This window comes from Mytilus edulis, chromosome 12 (genome assembly GCF_963676685.1).
Source record: "Mytilus edulis chromosome 12, xbMytEdul2.2, whole genome shotgun sequence".
NCBI lineage: Eukaryota > Metazoa > Mollusca > Bivalvia > Mytilida > Mytilidae > Mytilus > Mytilus edulis.
In genome coordinates, this window is record NC_092355.1 from 76,169,213 (window position 1) to 76,187,776 (window position 18,564).

An 18,564-nucleotide genomic window follows, 5' to 3' on the forward strand; every position below is an offset into this window, starting at 1 on the left:
GATAGCAATACACCAAACAACCAAATACCTGAAATATTGTTCGATGATATATAATTGTAATATGGAATAGAATTATATAATTTATGCATATGCAACTGTCTGAAACCCAACCTAAGAACTCTAGCCTATTTTACTCTTCAATTAAATCTATCAATTTGACAGCATTATTCAAACTACTAAATAAGCAGGAATTGTGTATGCTTTATATATAATTGAGATAGATGGAATGACTCAGACCAGTCGCGACTAAATCTCAAATTCGAGACTAATGAAGTCGGGTCGAGAATTGATCGAGTACAATTTCAGACCAGTTATCAAGTACTCAATCAGACTCATAGGAAAATCGAGACAAAAGTCGAGTACAGTTAGGTACAGTTTAGTTTATCGAAACCATACTCGATGGATAAGTAATAGTTCTACACTAATGAACCAAGCATAATATCGAACAATGAAAGAAGAAATCAGATCAAATCACTGAAAACAGATTTATATTTATTATATTGATGAACACAAATGTATTTAACAATGTACAATTATGCTAAAATACAAAGTATATAGAACATATATATTCTGCAAATTTAATATGCGTCGAATATTTTACACAAAACTAAGAACAGCAAACACACAAACAAAATTTTATGTTTTCAGATTTATTAAACGATACTAATAATATATAAATATATAGAAACAAGGTGAAATTAAATCGTTTTGAGCAAAATGTCGACACAACAAATGGTCTTTATCAATGTCAGTCCCTAATCAAAATGAGCTGTACATGTGTTTCACGAGCTAAATCATTAATACAGGTGCTTTTTTATAGATAAATTATTCGGAATATATACTAAGCTAACAAAAAGCAAAAGTCTGTATCCTTAACTTTTCACTAATGCTTTCAATGTTATACTTTGATCCACGTCCGTTCCTTTAATCAAAATCCATTGTGGGGTCTCTTTCTCAAATCTGAGTCAAATATTTCAATCAGAATTGAATGATTTTCATAAATGAAATACAATGAATAAAAACAAAAATGTACTAAGAAGTAAAATCACATAAAGACTGAACTCCATGGAAAAATGAAAACGGAAAGTCGATAATCAAATGGCAAAATAAACAGTGCAAACTTATTAATCAAATGGCAAAACGAAAAGCGCAAACTTATTAAACGAATGGCGAACAACTGTCACATTCCTGACTTGGTATCTGTATTTTATACATCAAGAAAAGAATATACAGTATCAAACAATAAATAGAATAAAAACATACAGCCCAAGTGTTAATGTTTTATATTTTTAGATAGGAATTCAGGCTACGAGTTGAATTTTGTTTTATTTTAAATTAGTTTGATGTACTTTCCAATCTATTTTTACTGTTCATGAGCTTTACATGTGTTTCACGATTAGTACAGGTGCTTTTTTAGAGATAAATTATTCGGAATATATACTAAGCTAACAAAAAGCAAAAGTCTGTATCCTTAACTTTTCACTAATGCTTTCAATGTTATACTTTGATCCACGTCCGTTCCTTTAATCACAATCCATTGTGGGGTCTCTTTCTCAAATCTGAGTCCAATATTTCAATCAGAATTGAATGATTTTCATAAATGAAATACAATGAATAAAAACAAAAATGTACTAAGAAGTAAAATCACATAAAGACTGAACTCCATGGAAAAATGAAAACGGAAAGTCGATAATCAAATGGCAAAATGAAAAGCGCAAACTTATTAAACGAATGGCGAACAACTGTCATATTCCTGACTTGGTATCTGTATTTTATACACCAAGAAAAGAATATACAGTATCAAACAATAAATAGAATAAAAACATACAGCCCAAGTGTTAATGTTTTATATTTTTAGATGAGGGATTCAGGCTACGAGTTGAATTTTGTTTTATTTTAAATAAGTTTGATGTACTTTCCAATCTATTTTTACTGTTCATGATTTTTCACTGAATTTCAAAATATATGATTACATTTATACATAGTGTGGACAAACTTTATCACTTTTCTATATACATACAGGTATATATGTTTTAACTTCTTCTTTTAGTGCAATTTTGATAGAATTTTTTATCTTCAGTTGTAACTTTTGTGTTTTGAATTATTTTTGCGAGTTTTTGATATTTATCGAATGCGTTCAAAGCTTCGAGGAATTTATCATACTGGTCTTCTCCTCCATTCAAAAGTATTTCCATTAGTTTCCTGTTCTTTTCTTCATTTGAACTCTGTTTTTTAATCTTTTTACTTTCTTCGTTTTTCAACATATCAAAAAACGTTAGGTGATCTATTATCCATTTAAACGAAGGAACTTTATAGAATGCATCAGGCCACTGTGATAAACCTGCAAACATAACCAATTTCATATATCAAAAATACCGTAATACATCGAATAACAATTTCACGTCATCCAGAAATATGACTTTTCATTGATTTGAATTATGGCAAAATACAACTATACACAGCTGATCAGATAAATGAAGTTGAAGGGGAAAACAGAAGGGAAAACTACAATAACTGACTGCTCCATACATATTGTTTATTGTTGCAATCTATCCCATTATGTTTTTTACTTGCAATTATTATTTCTATAATAAAGTACACCGTGTTTAAATTACCTCGTTAACCATTTCTGGACTTGATAGTATATAATATCTAGGCCGGAGATATATCAAAAGTAAGTTTGTTTATTTGTTATGTTTATCACCGTGTAGAATATGAATATATATACTACTGTGTTTGATTGTGAGACGTTATGATTTCTTCACTCGTTCAAGATTGATAAAGACATAAACAAAAGTTAAAAACTGTTTCGTTAACCAGGTAATGTTACCTTAGTTTTAATTTAAAGACAAGGATAACTTTTTTTAAAGAGAATGTCGACATACTAGTATACAATATTTATATGTCAGACATGTGTGAGTTTTATGCTATAACCAATGAACATTACACGTTCAATAATTTAATGCGTTCGAACCGCTTTATCAGGAACGCTCAAAGCCGAATATGTGAAAGCCGAGGATGTATAAGTACCAAAACAGTTGAAGAGCTTTATGACAAAAATACCTACAAAATAGCCAAATCAATTTAACACCAAATTAGCGTCAGGTAGTTGAAACATTAGTTTTTTTAATAATTTCATATTTATCAATTTTAGAAAGATTTGTGTTTTTTTAGCATACTGTTATTTTTATTGTCTTTTGATCGATTGCAGTGTTTGATATGACTTTGTTTGTATGTTTTAAACTTAGAAGTTTGAATGTCAGTTTAATAACTTTCGTATCTTTGAAGAAAGGCATATTTTTAATGTTTCAAGAAAGATAACTTTTTGTTCTTTGTGTATCACTTTCTAACTGATAATTGCATGACATCTACTTTCATCTGACTTAGAATGTATAATTACCGTATATTGGTAAACCAATGGTCAAGACAATCAACAATGCTACGGTAAAGTAAATACAGTTTAATTTATAAGTTCTACCTGTAAAGAGAAATAAATGTTTAAGGTTTACAGTACACGATATAAAAAGAAGGAAATATGGTATGACTGTCAACGAGAAAACTTTCCACCATACCCCACATGACACAACGGTAAAACATTATACGTCTTTAAGGTAGCACATTACAAAGATTTTTCATCCCCAATCAGACATCTTTAAACTGATGTAATTCCACTCATCCTTCTTTAAATTTTATAAATGAGGTACCAAAAGAAAGAAGAATGATTAATCTTTCAAATTGTGATAATTTCATTTTGACATAATTATCATAGCATCCCAACATATTTTATAGATTCTTGCACAACACAGTTTGACCTCCAAAACTATGTCTCAGATTTTTCCTATTGTATTTCATTCTCTCATAAATCTTAAATGAAGTTTGCAACATCAATTCATAAGAGATCACTGAATTCAATGTGGTATAACATTTGTTCTATTGATGTTTGTGGAAATCTGAGACACAGTTTTGGAGATCAAGCTGTGTTTTACAAGAATCTATAAAATATTTTGGGATGCTATGAAGAACAAAGACGCTAAATTCATTCAAGTGTGGACATCACAATATAGCAACTAATTACATAACAATTGATTATGTAATAATCATGTCAAAATGAAATTATCACAATTTGAAAGATTAATCTTTCTTCTTTCTTTTGGTACCTCATCTATAAAATATAAAGAAGGATGAAATGAATTACATCAGTTTAAAGTTGTCTGATTAGGAGTGAACAAATCTTTGTATTGTGCTACCTTAGTTATGAGTCAAATTGATAGATAGCCCCTAGTTGACAAATGTACAATAATTCAAACGAGAAAACTATTTATGAACCATATTATAAAGGTAAATTAGTATGATATACATACTTGTTTATGTTTTTAAATAGCATTTTTTTTCTGACCGACCAACCGGATTAGATGATGAGAAACATCTGTAAACATGTTTATTACAGACTTCCAGGTGTCCAAGTGTTCCCGTGGTGAGGGGTTGGGCCAACTTAAAAATTGTTTTTCCCTGGTTGTGGGTGTGGTTTATACATATGTTAGTGACACATCTTTATTCAGCCTGTAACGGAATGTTCATGGATACAACTGTAATCGCACTGCTTTGGTGAAAGGAGAACACAAAAATCCAGTTTCGAAGTTAACTGACAGTAAATGTGCAATTCATGAACATTTCAGTCTCGATTATTTTGGAGTTTTTACAATTTAGCTATTTTGTTGTTTTTATACACAAGTAATTTGATGCAATGTTGATGTTTTTTTAAGAGGCTAACATATGATATTTTCCATACAAATTCAAACATACCTTCGTTATAATAATTTCTGACATCTTTAAATCTGTTTTCTAATGGAGAAGACAAGTTTTTTGGTTGTGACCTGTTTGAGGATATTAGGAAAAATATCAACAAGACAATAGCCAATGTAAAAAGATACACAAGTAATGACAATTTAAAAAGTATAAATAGCTTCAGATCATACAGACAACAATGGACCTAACTATTTAACGCGCTTATTATTTAGATGAGCATTCCCATATAGAATTGTTACTGTGATAATCTGTTTAATCTGAAATTAAGGTCGTGCAGTCTTAGGAGCCAACACAGTGGGAAAATATACTAAAACTCTGTTGGTTTCCTCACTTAACAACCATTGGTTCAGTTTGATATTTTTACTTTATATCTTGACACGTAATGAACTCGGAAACCTTAATTGATAAATACTGGTAGGTAGTTAAGAGTGATGCATATTACACATGTCAGCAACCGTGAGGTATTAATGATAAGTAGAAACATATTTCATGCATTGAGCTGTTACGTCATCATGTTTATATTATAATAATATAATCAGAAAAAAGTTCCACAACTAACATTTTTTTTTACAAGTTTAAGGCTCCAGAAATGTCAGACATAGGATTTGGGTCCTAGTGTCTTCTCCATTAAACTCTTATAACTGTTTTTTGTGTATTTCGAATTAAGGTATATCAGATCAAATTTTATACGACATATTTTCTTGTTTTGCCATCACATTTAACCATATTAATTAGGAGACACATTACATAATGGGTAACTTTTCATAGATCCGCACAACTGATCATAAAATTAATAAGGTTACAAAAATATTTCAAGTTGTAAAACTAATATCACGTTTCGAATTTTGCTAACAGAATCGAGCACTTCATATCTTGATTATAAAAGCTTCCTGGAAACAAACAGATTTTGAGGTATTCCTTTTTTCAAACTTTATGTTTATGCTCTAAACTATTTTAAGTAATTGTTAAGCATTGCTGTTATTTATGTGTGCAACAGTAGTATATAATATCATGTATGCATTCAACACTCTTACCAGAATTAAAAATTATTCTCGCCAGACGCACGTTTTGTCTACATAAGACTCATCAGTGACGCTCGAATCATAGAAAAGTGAAAAGGCCAAACAAATAAAATTTTGAACTGCATTGAGGACCAAAGATTCCTAAAAATTTTGCAAAATACAGCAAAGATAATCTATTTCTGAGGAAGAAAAACCATAATTGTTGTTCGAAAGGTAATTGCTCGATGGAGAGTCAAAGAAATTCAGGTTGAAATTTTAAACCAAAGTCATCAACTATAAGAGGAAAACAACGGAAAAGAAAAACAAACGCCAAAATGCAAAGAGACGAACTATTTGATAACACCTGCAAATTCTGACTTTATACAAGAAAAAAACTTGTGGATTGAAACTTGTATTATGTCTAGCCTAACCCCCAGCTTATAAGGTAATCATAAAAAAGGGCAACAGTAGTATACCGCTGTTCGAAATTCATAAACTGATTGAGAAAAAAAAACAAATCTGGGTTACAAACGTAAACTGAGGGAATACATTAAATCTAAGATGAAAACTACGAAACAACAAAAACACAACACTAAAATGTAACACACAGAAACGAACTATTATATAACAATGGTCATGTTCCTGACTATGTACAGGACATTTTAAGAAAAATATGGTTGGTTGAACCTGTTTTCGTGGCTAGCCAAAACTTCCGCTAAAAAAATAACGTTACAATGACAACACTATATAACAGGAAAATAGTACAAACAATCACATGCACAATTACAGGGAAACGCATTGATAAATAATAGGATATGACAGTGCATTACATTACATCCTTTAAACAGCATAATGACAATATACATCTTTCTTAACTTTCTTTTAATAAAACAGAAGTCGTGCTGAAGTCGAAAAGGGTTGTTAAAAAACTGAAAGAGTTTCAAAGTGGCAAATTACTTACGTTCTGACGATAATTTCTTGACATGATTTATTCCGAACAGCAGTACCAATAACATGATTAAAGGGACACGGATTTTCTGTAATGACACCAATAACATGTAATTCATTGAAGTACACATCCTTTAAGAATAAGTATGTTTCATCAGTTGGTTGTTATAAGTTTTTTTTTAATAATTGGCATGCACATTTATATATACAGTTCGACAAGTGAAATCAACTAAGATTACAATTTCGTTAATAGAAAGGTAAGATGTTATATTAAAATGGTGATAGAATTAAATGTGTATCGGTATTGAAGGTTATAATATTATTTTTCACAAGACAGATATTTATCAGTAAAAACTATTATCTTTGTTTTCGGCTATAATTTATCATTTGCATTAGCCGTTTGTGTTTTTCATGAATTACAATACCGAAATGTTCTATAATATAGATTGTTGCAGAGGAACAAGTGCATAAACAATAGGTAAACTAAAATGAAAATACAATCAACCTTTTTTTTTCTCGAGCTTTACCAAACATTTACTGGTAGTTTTTCAAGAAAGAAATCAACACATATACAGCAGTAACACAAAGTGGAATGTACGAAGTTAGGAATATGACAGTTGTTTGCCATTCGATCGATGTGTTGGAGCTTTTTGATGATGGACATTCCGTTTTTAATTTTCCTTTGCGTTCTGTAGTTTTGTTTTTACTTTTTACATCGGCATTACATTAGGGTATACATCAGTGGTGTGAAGTAAAATTTTTTAAAATGGAATTTACAACACTAGAAATATGAAAGTAGTTTAATTCGTTTGATGGGTTTAATCTTTTAATTTCGCAATTTGGTTAGAGATTTTCCGTATTGTAGTCCTTTCAAGTACTGTTGTCATTTTAATGTTAGATTTAACTTGGCCATAAAAGCAGGAGATTTGGTATGCTACAAAACCAGGTTTAACCCACCAATTTTTTTGTTAAAATGTCCTGTACCAAATCAGGAAAATGGCCATTGTTATATTATAGTTCGTGTCTCTGTGTGTTACATTTTAATGTTTTGTTTCTGTTGTGTCGTAGTTCTCCTCTTATATTTGATGTGTTTCCCTCAGTTTCAGTTCGTAACCCGGATTCGTTTTTTTCTCTCAATCGATGTATGAATTGCGAACAGCGGTATACTACTGTTGCCTTTTTAAATTTTTTTAATATTTACATCATGAGTGTGAAGTAAAATGTTTGTTCAAATTTACCTTCATTACCACAAATGATTTTGTGACATGAACAGTCTTCCTCTAAGGGTAAACAATAACAGTTGTGTTTTGGCGTGGTGACAAAAATGTACCCTTGTGAAGAATCACATCTACATGTTGTATCATTTATTGTACTTCCTTCACGGTAGACGATTTGACCCTGTTCATTACAAAATGACTTTTTATACACACACTTATTGTTACCATCAGTTGAAAATGGGAAAGGCTGATATCTTTCAAAGCTGCATCCTGCTTTGTTGAAATATGGTTCGAAAATAAGTTTGCTGCCTAAAATTGATATAAAAGAAATTGAAAGAACAACATTTTGCAATAGAAAGTGGTTAATTTTTACAGAAATAGATATCAGATCTATCTCCCAAATAAAAATTTAGTGTCGAAAAAAGCAAAGGTCACTCTTTCATTCTACAATGAGCAAACCCCATACTATAAAGTACATTAACTCATCATAGATACCATGATTAAATTTTGTATCTCACCGACCAGCGTTTCGTCTACAAATAAATCATCAGTGACGCTCGAAACCAAAATAATTAAAAAGAACAAATAGAGTACAAATTGAAGAGCATTGAAAACCAAAATTCCTAAAAGTTTTGCCAAATACAGCTAAGGTAACCAAGCTATATAGTTATGTAGTCTTAAAAACAATAATAGACATAAACGACCTGGGGAATTAAAGCATCGTACGTAGGAGTCAAATGGTCATCACTGTCAACAACAAAAAATAAAAAATGTTAAGTGTTAATATCAATTTAAGTTATGGTAGCTTAATTTAATAAAATAGAATTATCAACACCGTGCAATATCTGTATTGAAAGAGTACAAACTTTTGATTTAAATGAATAAATCATATATGAAATATTATTTTTTCTTTTATTTTTCTTAGAATATAAATGGGCCAAATTTCGAAGATTAAACTTTGGCTCATTTATATTTCCACAAGATGCATTACAAATGCTTAAAAACAACCGCCTTAATTTAACGTAGATTATCTATCTGTATCCGGCCATCTTGAATTGTGAAAAAGTAGTTCACAATACGCATAGTTCTTTGCTTACATCTTAAAATAATTAAAAATACCGCAGACAGTATATACAAATAAGGTGCCTCGTCAGTTTATATTTCCACAGAGAGTCTAACACATGAGTGCCAATTGTTCGGGGTGTTTTTTCAATTTTGAGCAAATAATTTTGAGTACTGTGAATTGCCATTTAGAAATTAAGTGTGGAGATTATAAAACATTGAAAATGTATTTCTCACATTTTATTTCTTTACAAATTGCATAGTTTATGATATAGCAAGGTACAATTTGTGTAAGACATATATGATAATATTTCACTACAGAATGTCGCAAGTGAGAAGTTAATTCATTGCAAACAGCAACGTCATGAACAGTGTACAAATATAATCATATAGCATGTACAGAAAGTAAAAGAAACTTACACTCTAAATAACAAGATGACATCATAACATCACAATCAAGCTAAGAAAAACTAACAAAAAATGTTATTCTTGTATCAAATCTATGTGTATGTACTGCTACAGATTGAAATGTCGGAGGTTTAAGGTCTATAAAATACTGAACCCGCTCCATATGCATGTGCCTGTCCCAAGTAAAGCAAATCGTCAGTTGTAACAATACATTGACTATTGATGTGGAAGGTGTTTGATAATGATAATGTGACTTCTTTGAAATGTTTGATATTGTCCTGTTTTAAGAATTCCAATGGGAACGAATTGTGCCACTCTTCTTGCCGACTTGTTTCTTTATTATTATGAGGCTGACTTCACACAGGAACTTCTTAGCAAGAAGATAAGAAGTTTGCAATATCCTTTAAAAGAGTGACGAAAGATACCAAAGGGACAGTCAAACACATAAATCTAAAACAAACTGACAACGCCATGGCTAAAAATGAAAAAGACAAACAGAAAAACAATAGTACACATGACACAACATAGAAAACTAAAGAATAAACAACACGAACCCCACCAAAAACTAGGGGTGATCTCAGGTGCTCCGGAAGGGTAAGCAGATCCTGCTCCACATGTGGTACCCGTGGTGTTGCTTATGTGATTACAAATCCGGTAAATAGTCTAATTCGGTAGTTCATATTCATATTCTACTTTGCGCTATATAGATGATGTTCTTTCACTAGATAATTAAACATTTGGTGACTATGTCGAATGCACCAATCCCATTGAACCAGAGATAAAGGATACAACAGATACAGTTAAGTCGGCCTCATATCTAGACTTACATCTAGAATTTGACAATGAAGGTCGATTGAAAACAAAACGTTACTACGAAAGCGATGATTTCAGCTTTCCATTGTAAATTTTCCATTTTTAAGTAGCAATATTTCGACATCACCTGCATATGGGGTATATATCTCGCAATTGATACGATATGCCCGTGCTTGCATTTCCTATCATGATTTTCTTGATAGAGGGTTGTTGCTCACATTGAAGCTATTAAATTCTAAGTTCTAAATGGTGACGTTGAAATCTTATCTTCGTAAATTTTACGGACGCCATATTATTATTGGTTGACCGTTATGAAATAACCGTTTCCCAAAACGGATATGTTCCTTACGTCGTAACTACAATCCCCTTCCCTTTCATGAATGTGACCTACCGAACTAGACTATTTACCGGATTTGTTATCTCATAAACACGACGGGTGCCACACATGGAGCAGGATCTGCTTATCCTTCAGGAGCACCTGAGATCAACCCTAGTTTTTGGTGGGGTTCGTGTTGTTTATTCTTTGGGTTTCTAGGTTGTTTCATGTGTACTATAATTTGTCTGTTTGTCCTTTTCATTTGTAGCCATGGCGTTGTCAGTTTATTTTCGATTTTCGAGTTTGACTGTCTCACTGGTATCTTTCGTCCCTCTTTTAAATGTATTAGTAATATAGTAAACACAATTTTTAGGTTAATTAAAAATAATCAGAAGTTGAAGAAGTTTATCAAAGCAGAATCTAGTTTTATTGTTAAGTCCATTACGAAAGGAGATACTGTATCATGGGGCAATTAATTATTGATAATTAACAGCAGTATTACCCGTGCTACTATAATCCAGTCCATCACAGGTCTCTCGATACGAATTCTCTGGTGAACGCAACAAACACACATAACTCTGACCACAATAAAACTTTCTTGCTCTGAGACGCCAATGTCCTGGCGCTGGACATTTTAACTCATATACAAATGTCAAAGCAATGATCTGCAAAAAGTGAAATTACAAAAAATCTGAACTCCGGGGAAATTTCAAAAAGAAATTTCCGTAATCGAAATTAAAAGCTCAAACACATCAAACGAATGAATAAAAGTATCCTATTCCTGACTTGGTACAGGCATATATTTAAATGTAGAAAATGGTTGATTGAACCTTGTTTTATAGCTAACTAAAGCTCTCACTTGTATGACAGTCTTATCAAATTCCACTATTTTGACAACAATGTGTGAAAAGTAAAATCACAAAAATACTTAACTTAGAGGAAAATCTCATCGGAAAGTCCATAATCACATGGCAAAATCAAAAATAAAAAAACACATAAAAAACGAATGGACAAGAACTGTCTTATTCCTGACTTGGTACAGGCATTTTCAAATGTCGCCAACCCTCTCACTTTGATGACAGTCTCGTCAAATTCCGTTATATGTTCTGTTTGAACAAAACAAACAGACATAATGGATAAAAATGTAAAAAAATAGGGTACAGCCATCAACATTGTGTTATCATTTAAGATACTATAAACAATAAAAGAAGCACACATAGGCTTACATGTACATGAAATTTAATATCCTCGTTTTGCTTTTTTTAATATAAGATTGTTTCTATCTATGTAAGATCCATCCATAAAGGGTTGAAAAAGTTTACGAATACTTTTGTCGTTAAAAGAATGACGGGATATAACAGTATAGAGTCACGTCAAATTGTTATCACAAAAATACTGACTAATTGTATAAGTATTGATAATAAATTAATTAATTATGTCGGTCAAAGTATGAAGGATACATATGTACAGAGTCACGTCAAATGAATATAACGAAAAACAGACTTATAAGTTAAATTAATAGTAATACTGACAAATAATATAATACTCTAACACGTTATTAAGATGATAAACAACGTCACTACGCAGAATCTATACTATTTACAATCGTGTATTAATTATCAGTTGATACATAAACGGAATATTTATCGACAAGGTCTTGGTACCTTCAAATGAACGTTTTTAAAAATTCGTGTTATCAGTGTAACTCAGCAGATTATATAATATTATGAAGTTTTGTTGTTTGTTATTTGATTCTTACAATTGGAATGTTTAGTCTTTATATAAACAAACCACTGCTTGTTTTTTTGTTTGGTCTTCGTAAATCATTGGGATCCACGTCACATCTCCTTATTTCCAAGTAAAATCATCAATTGACTAGTTGAGGAATATTATGCACAATCTATTTCTTTAAAGACAAAGCCTAAGCGCAAGACCATAGACGTGTAAACAAACTTAAAACAGAAAATCAGAAATGTACTTATGCCATATTATAAAAATGTATTTATTTGATACAAATAAAATTACTTACTTGAAAAAACCAGGGTAATACTGCTGTTTTCATTATATGGAGGTCAGGGAATAACTTCGATCTGCAAACAATTTAAAACCAAAAGTTATTGCACCTAATTAGGTATTTCTCCCTGTGAATATTGGCACACGTTTGCTATATACATATTGCACAAATATATATCACAATATTAACACAACAAACAAGTTGGGTCTGTGAGATTAAACAGCAAATTAAAACAACAAACAATGAGATTTTTCGTACTTAATTAAAAAAGCAAAAGAAATTTTCTGTGTAAAACGTTTCTTCATGTTATTTTCGACGATTATACTTTTTTTTTAACGCAGAATCAGTCCAAAAATGAACATGCAGACAAATGGTCACTTATTCAATTCCACCAAAGTTAAGAGGCAAGTTTAAAAAAAAAAAAACCATAACAAACTGTTTATCAGCATGAAAATTGAAGAAAAACAAGAAGCATAAGTCCTCTATTAGTCGTTTTTCACCTTTTCTCAACTACACTAGTGATCTTCCATGATATTAATATGAAAGCAAAACACCTCCGATACAGCGAAGTTTAAAATTTTAATTCATAATTGACGATTCTCGAACCTGAATTTGATTCAAATGTCAAATATTCGAATATATTCAGAATCAAGACAATACTTATATATTACCACAAGTGTTTGTTTTACATTGGGAATGGTCACAATTTCTTTTAGAAAGTGGTATACCGAATAAACACTGTACCATGTCAGGAATATGATATTTGTTATCCGTTCGTGTGATGTGTATACCGCTTTTGTTTGTGCCATTTTTTCATATTGTGGGAACGGAACTGTACGGTTTTCTAATACATTGGTCATTAGGGATACTGTCAAGCGGGGCTCCGACATTTGAAAAATGGTGATATTACAGTATACTTGTAAGCGATTGTACAGTCAATAAAAATATCCGACATGGAGAAAATGAATATATTTGGATTTCTACTGGGACAATGGCTTTGAAACTTTTAGACAGGTAAGACTATATATTAGAAAAGGGACATGTGAAAATTCAGGTAGCAAACATTGATTTTTCGATGTTTATTTGACAATTTTGATCGCTGTTGTGTGACAATTTTGATTGTTTTACACGGAGCTCCACCATTCTAAGGAAAACGTTTGGATGCATATATCTTTCTTATGATTTTATTGGTTCATATTTACATAAAGAATGTTTTAGCTATCAAAACTTGAAACAGAAACGTTTAATAGTAGCATAAGAGTTCATCAAAGTTTCCATCAAGCAACTTGTTATTTTGCAAATGTCGGTGCCCCGCGTGACAGTCTCCCGAATGACCAAATTATTAGAAAACCGTACAGTTCCGTACCCACACTGTGGGACTTTCGGACTTTCCATTTCGAATTTGCATTCGAGTTCAGTTTATTTTTCTTTATTCTACTGCTGTTTTTATTTATACAATAGCAGTTAAAATGTTATGTGGTTTATGGACCAACAAAATATCTGTCAAATAACAAATATCGAACATACAAGAAAAATTACTTGATATCAATACAAAACCTTGAATAAGAGGTATGTTAAGTGTTTTATTAACTGTTGTTCTTCTCTTATATCTATCAATAATACATAGATGGTTATATAAAGCATCGAGCACCAAATCGGCTTTGTTCGTGGTCTTTTTTACTTTTTTACTTTTTTTCATGCTGTTGTTACAAAAAAATAAACTACTTCAGACCAATTTTATGTCTAATGTCTAAAGTTCAGTTTGAAATCACCAATGTCTACGTGTGTGAACATGATGATTAAATAAATAATTACTAATCAGACCATTAATATGATTTAATGCAATATCTACAGCTTTTGGTCTAATGATGTTTATAACCACCAATATCTACGTGTGTGAACATGATAAATTAATGTTCTTTCAATATTATGTCAACAGTTTAACAATCTAACAACTATAATTGTTCCATAAACTGTGTTATTGAGTACTGTACACGTAAAATACATATTTGTAATTATTAAATACCCGTTGGAGAGATGCCTATATTTAGAAATTAAACACACATTTAAATTGTGTAAGATAACATTCAATATTTTTGAGGATATTGTACACACTGTTGAGCAGCGATTCGCCATGATAAAAAAAAGCCTTGTAAAGTCTATGACTGATAGCGCTATTTCAACGACATCTGTCTAAATGTTAATAATGTTTCTGTGTTTGTTCATTAACATAACTGATAATTTAAGAATGCACTGTTTTTTTTAAGTCATCCATTTTTCTTATCTTTAAAAAATTTAAATAAAAAATATAAAGGCAACAGTAGTATACCGATGTTCAAAGACAGTGTCACTGCACTTTTATTATACAATTTTCTTTATTTGTTTGTAATTGATAATACCATTATTATTTAATCTCAATGTGTTTGTGAAAATGAATAGTTTATTTTGTAACATGATAAACGAACTTTCATCGAATTTATTATGTAAAGTTATTTCTACTTACATTTTAATTGACTACGACGCTTGAATAACTAGTAGATCTTTCATTCCTTAATTTCTACAGCCAACACTTTATAGAGACATCTTACAAGCATAAATACATCTGTTCGTTGGTTTGTTTTGTCAACAATTTCCATGTGTAGGTAAATCGGTGTATGCCAGGTAAATGAACTTTAAAAAACAAATATTGAGTGAATTATCGTTCTTTGTCTTTCAAGTCCATTCGGAATATGAAATATTTATCGTGTAACCAGCACACAATTATACATGTCCTTCAATAAAAATAAAAAGTATAGTATTCTCATTATTTTTTTAATGATAATTGTCCCCTCCCCTTTTATTTGGACCTTTGCTTTTTGTTGTAGCTTTGAAACGATCTAATGCATGATTATACAATTATCTTAAATAATTTCTTTTATGTAAGTAAAGCATTGCAGCTAAATTTTAAGTATCCGGTATTTAGAGATAATTTAATTCGCATTTGGAAATTAACAAATATATTCCCAACACAAAATTGAAAATTGAAACTCATCAAAGATATAGGGCTTCTAAATTTGTAGTTTTGCGCCGTATCAGTTGCTCGAGTCAAAACGGTCATAGGGTGAACGCAAATTCGAAATTGAAGCCGATAAACAAAGCAAAAATACTTACAAGTTGTGTTTAATACGGCAAATGCGCCTCTTGTAATTGGGATAAAATAACCGAGAGTTTAGATTGATTTAACATTGTATAACCATTAAATAAAAAGAAAATGTAAACATGTTCAAACTATTGGGTGAAGAATGGGCCCCAGTAAGACAGATATTCTCCGAAAAAGAACAAAGAAAAGAGCATGGAAAAGTGGACTATGTTATAGAAACAACATCCCGATCAAATAGCAGAAATCAGCCTTAGGCCAACAAATGGGTCTATAATGTAGCTAGAAAATCCTGCACTTGTAGGTGGAATTCAGCCTGCCACTAAACAATAATGTAAAATAGTTCAGGGAAATAAACACCACACTTAAATCTGAAACACACTCTATTAAGGGATTTTCCTTTTCTTAAATTTTCCTCGGAGTTCGGTGTTTTTGTTATTTTACTTTATTCATAGAATGTTAACAACTAGAGATTTCTGATAGCTTTAGTAAGCCGTTAAATACCCAAACGCATGACAAAATAATAATTTAAAATAATTCAAACGAGATATAAACTGCATGAATAATTATTCAAATTACAAACGAAAAGTCAATAAGCAAACAACAACCAATTCGCTTTTTGAAATTTTTATAATTAACAAATATATTCCTAACACAAAATTGAAAATTGCTACTCATCAAAGATATCAAGCTTTTACATTTGTAATTTTGCGTCGCATCAGTTGCTGGAGTCAAAACAGTCAAATGATAAACGCAAATTCGAATTTGAAGCCCATAAACAAAACAAAAATACGGAGAATTTGTGTTTAATACAGCAAATGCGGCTCGTGCATTCGGGGTATAAAAACCGAAACTCTAAATTGATTCAACATTTTATAACTAGTAAATTTGCAGGAAATGTAAACATGTATGAACTCTCTGGTGAAATATGAATTCTAGTAAGACAAATATTCACCATACAACAAAGGAAAATAGAAAAACAGACTGAAAAAGGGGATTGTGTCTTAGGCACAAAATACCAACCAAATAGCAGAAATCAGTTTTAGGCCACCAAATTGGTCAATAATGCAGATATAAAATCCTGCACTTAGAAGCGGACTTTAGCTGGATTCACGGAAATTGACGCCACACTTTCCTCTGAAAAATACTCTGATAGAGTTTCTTCCGTTTTTAATTTTCCTCGGAGATCGGTGTATTTATTATTTTACTTAATAAAAAGAATGTTAACAACTAGTTATAGATGTTTATGATAGCTTGAGTATGCCATAAAAGACCCGAACGCATGTCGAAATAATAATTTGAATTAATTTAACTTAATAAGCAATGATGCTGTCCATCATATTCCCTTTCTAAATATTAGATGAACAGATGTCATTGAAGGTTGCAGAACACTGCATTTGGTTAAGTGATCCTGGTAGTGCATGATCCACTTATATTCTCAATATGGACATGACCAAATGATGACTGATAGTCATCAAGGTTTACTTGCATTGGGAATTAAAGTCTCATGAAAGTCTGTAAATTTAATAGAACGAACATTTAATTTGTTGGTTTCAGAGCGACATTTTTTTTCAAAGTACACTGTTCACACATCTGAATGAAAAGTCTGATAATTTCTCTGATGATATTTTTTTAACATCTTATGTTTTGTGAATGCCTTCATGACCATCTCCAGAATGTGCAGTTCTAATCATAGGAAGTTCTTCTGATGTACAATTATAATTTTTTTCTTCTCCTTTGTGAGTTTTTTTAATTCCTGCTACCCTCAAAACATCATACTGCCTTAAGGAATATCTTTGAAGTGCAGTCTTTTTGATTCTTTTACATTACCAATAGTCTCTCTATATTATGTAAAGATTTAATGCCATCACACAATGTAATTATTTCATTATAAAATTTGTTTTCTATACCATCTTTACACTTTGACTACCTACATTTGTACCTGAACAGGTTTTCTGCTATTGTTGTTATATGGAATGTACTAACATATTGAAAGTGTTAACTTTTGTTGTGAACTTCAAATAGGTCATGGTAAAAGTGTACTAATTATTACTTGTACAATTGTATTTGTACAAGTTATAACGTATATGATGTCTTCGTACAAGTAATAACGTATATGATGTCTTCGTACAAGTAATAACGTATACGATGTCTTCGTACAAGTAATAACGTATATGATGTCTTCGTACAAGTAATAACGTATATGATGTCTTCGTACAAGTAATTACAATTATAAAATTTTTGTACAAGTAATAACCTGTGCAAAATAATAACATGTATATGAAATACATAAAGGTAGGCGAACCCCACAACATGGTGTATGTATGAGACTGCCCAAAGTCAGGAAGGAGCCTGTAACTCAGTTGTTGTCGTTTGTTGCTGTGTTACATATTTGTTTTTAGTTCATTTTGTTTTGTACATATATATACGGCCTTTAGTTTTCTCGTTTAAATTGTTGAACATTTGTCATTTCGGCGCCTATGAAAAATATGATGTTGTCCCCGCAGATAAAGCCCCAAACAACATCGTTTTAGTGTGTAAAACTCATTACAGTAACTGCTTGATAAACGAATTAGGTATTGACGATTCACTTGGAAACTCAACATATAACCTCACGGCACTTACCAAAGAGGAAATCCTGGATAATCATAGGTATGTTCTATGTTCCTTTGGAATTGCAACCAAAGATGAAGAACTGGATCTTCCATCACTGTATTGGATGCCTAAACTACACAAGTGTCCTTACAAACAACGGTATATTGCTGGTTCTTCCAAGTGCTGCACGAATCCTCTTTCTAAATTATCAACATCTAGTTTATCAACAATCAAAGACAGGCTTCAAA

General features: G+C 31.2%; 1 protein-coding gene across 1 annotated transcript; it reads right to left on the minus strand.

Annotated features, from left to right (window-relative positions):
• Window positions 1-1,366: 1,366 nt before the first annotated feature.
• LOC139499174 (uncharacterized) lies at window positions 1,367-15,260 on the minus strand. The gene is made up of 8 exons (XM_071287857.1): window positions 15,089-15,260; window positions 12,601-12,661; window positions 11,074-11,236; window positions 7,994-8,281; window positions 6,769-6,844; window positions 4,804-4,874; window positions 3,401-3,478; window positions 1,367-2,341 (listed from the first exon to the last, which is right to left on the minus strand). The coding sequence occupies exons 2-8, from the start codon at window positions 12,631-12,633 to the stop codon at window positions 2,034-2,036; spliced, it is 1,017 nt and encodes a 338-aa protein (XP_071143958.1). The 5' UTR covers window positions 12,634-12,661; window positions 15,089-15,260; the 3' UTR covers window positions 1,367-2,033.
• Window positions 15,261-18,564: the final 3,304 nt, after the last annotated feature.

Coding starts and splice junctions, on each gene's coding strand:
- LOC139499174 (XM_071287857.1), bottom strand. CDS start 12,633: ATGAAAACAGCAGTATTACCCTGGTTTTTTCAA. Junction 11,237..12,600: donor TATTACCCTGGTTTTTTCAA/GTAAGTAATTTT, acceptor CACTTTTTGCAG/ATCATTGCTTTGACATTTGT. Junction 2,342..3,400: donor CATTGGTTTACCAATATACG/GTAATTATACAT, acceptor TTATGTTTGCAG/GTTTATCACAGTGGCCTGAT.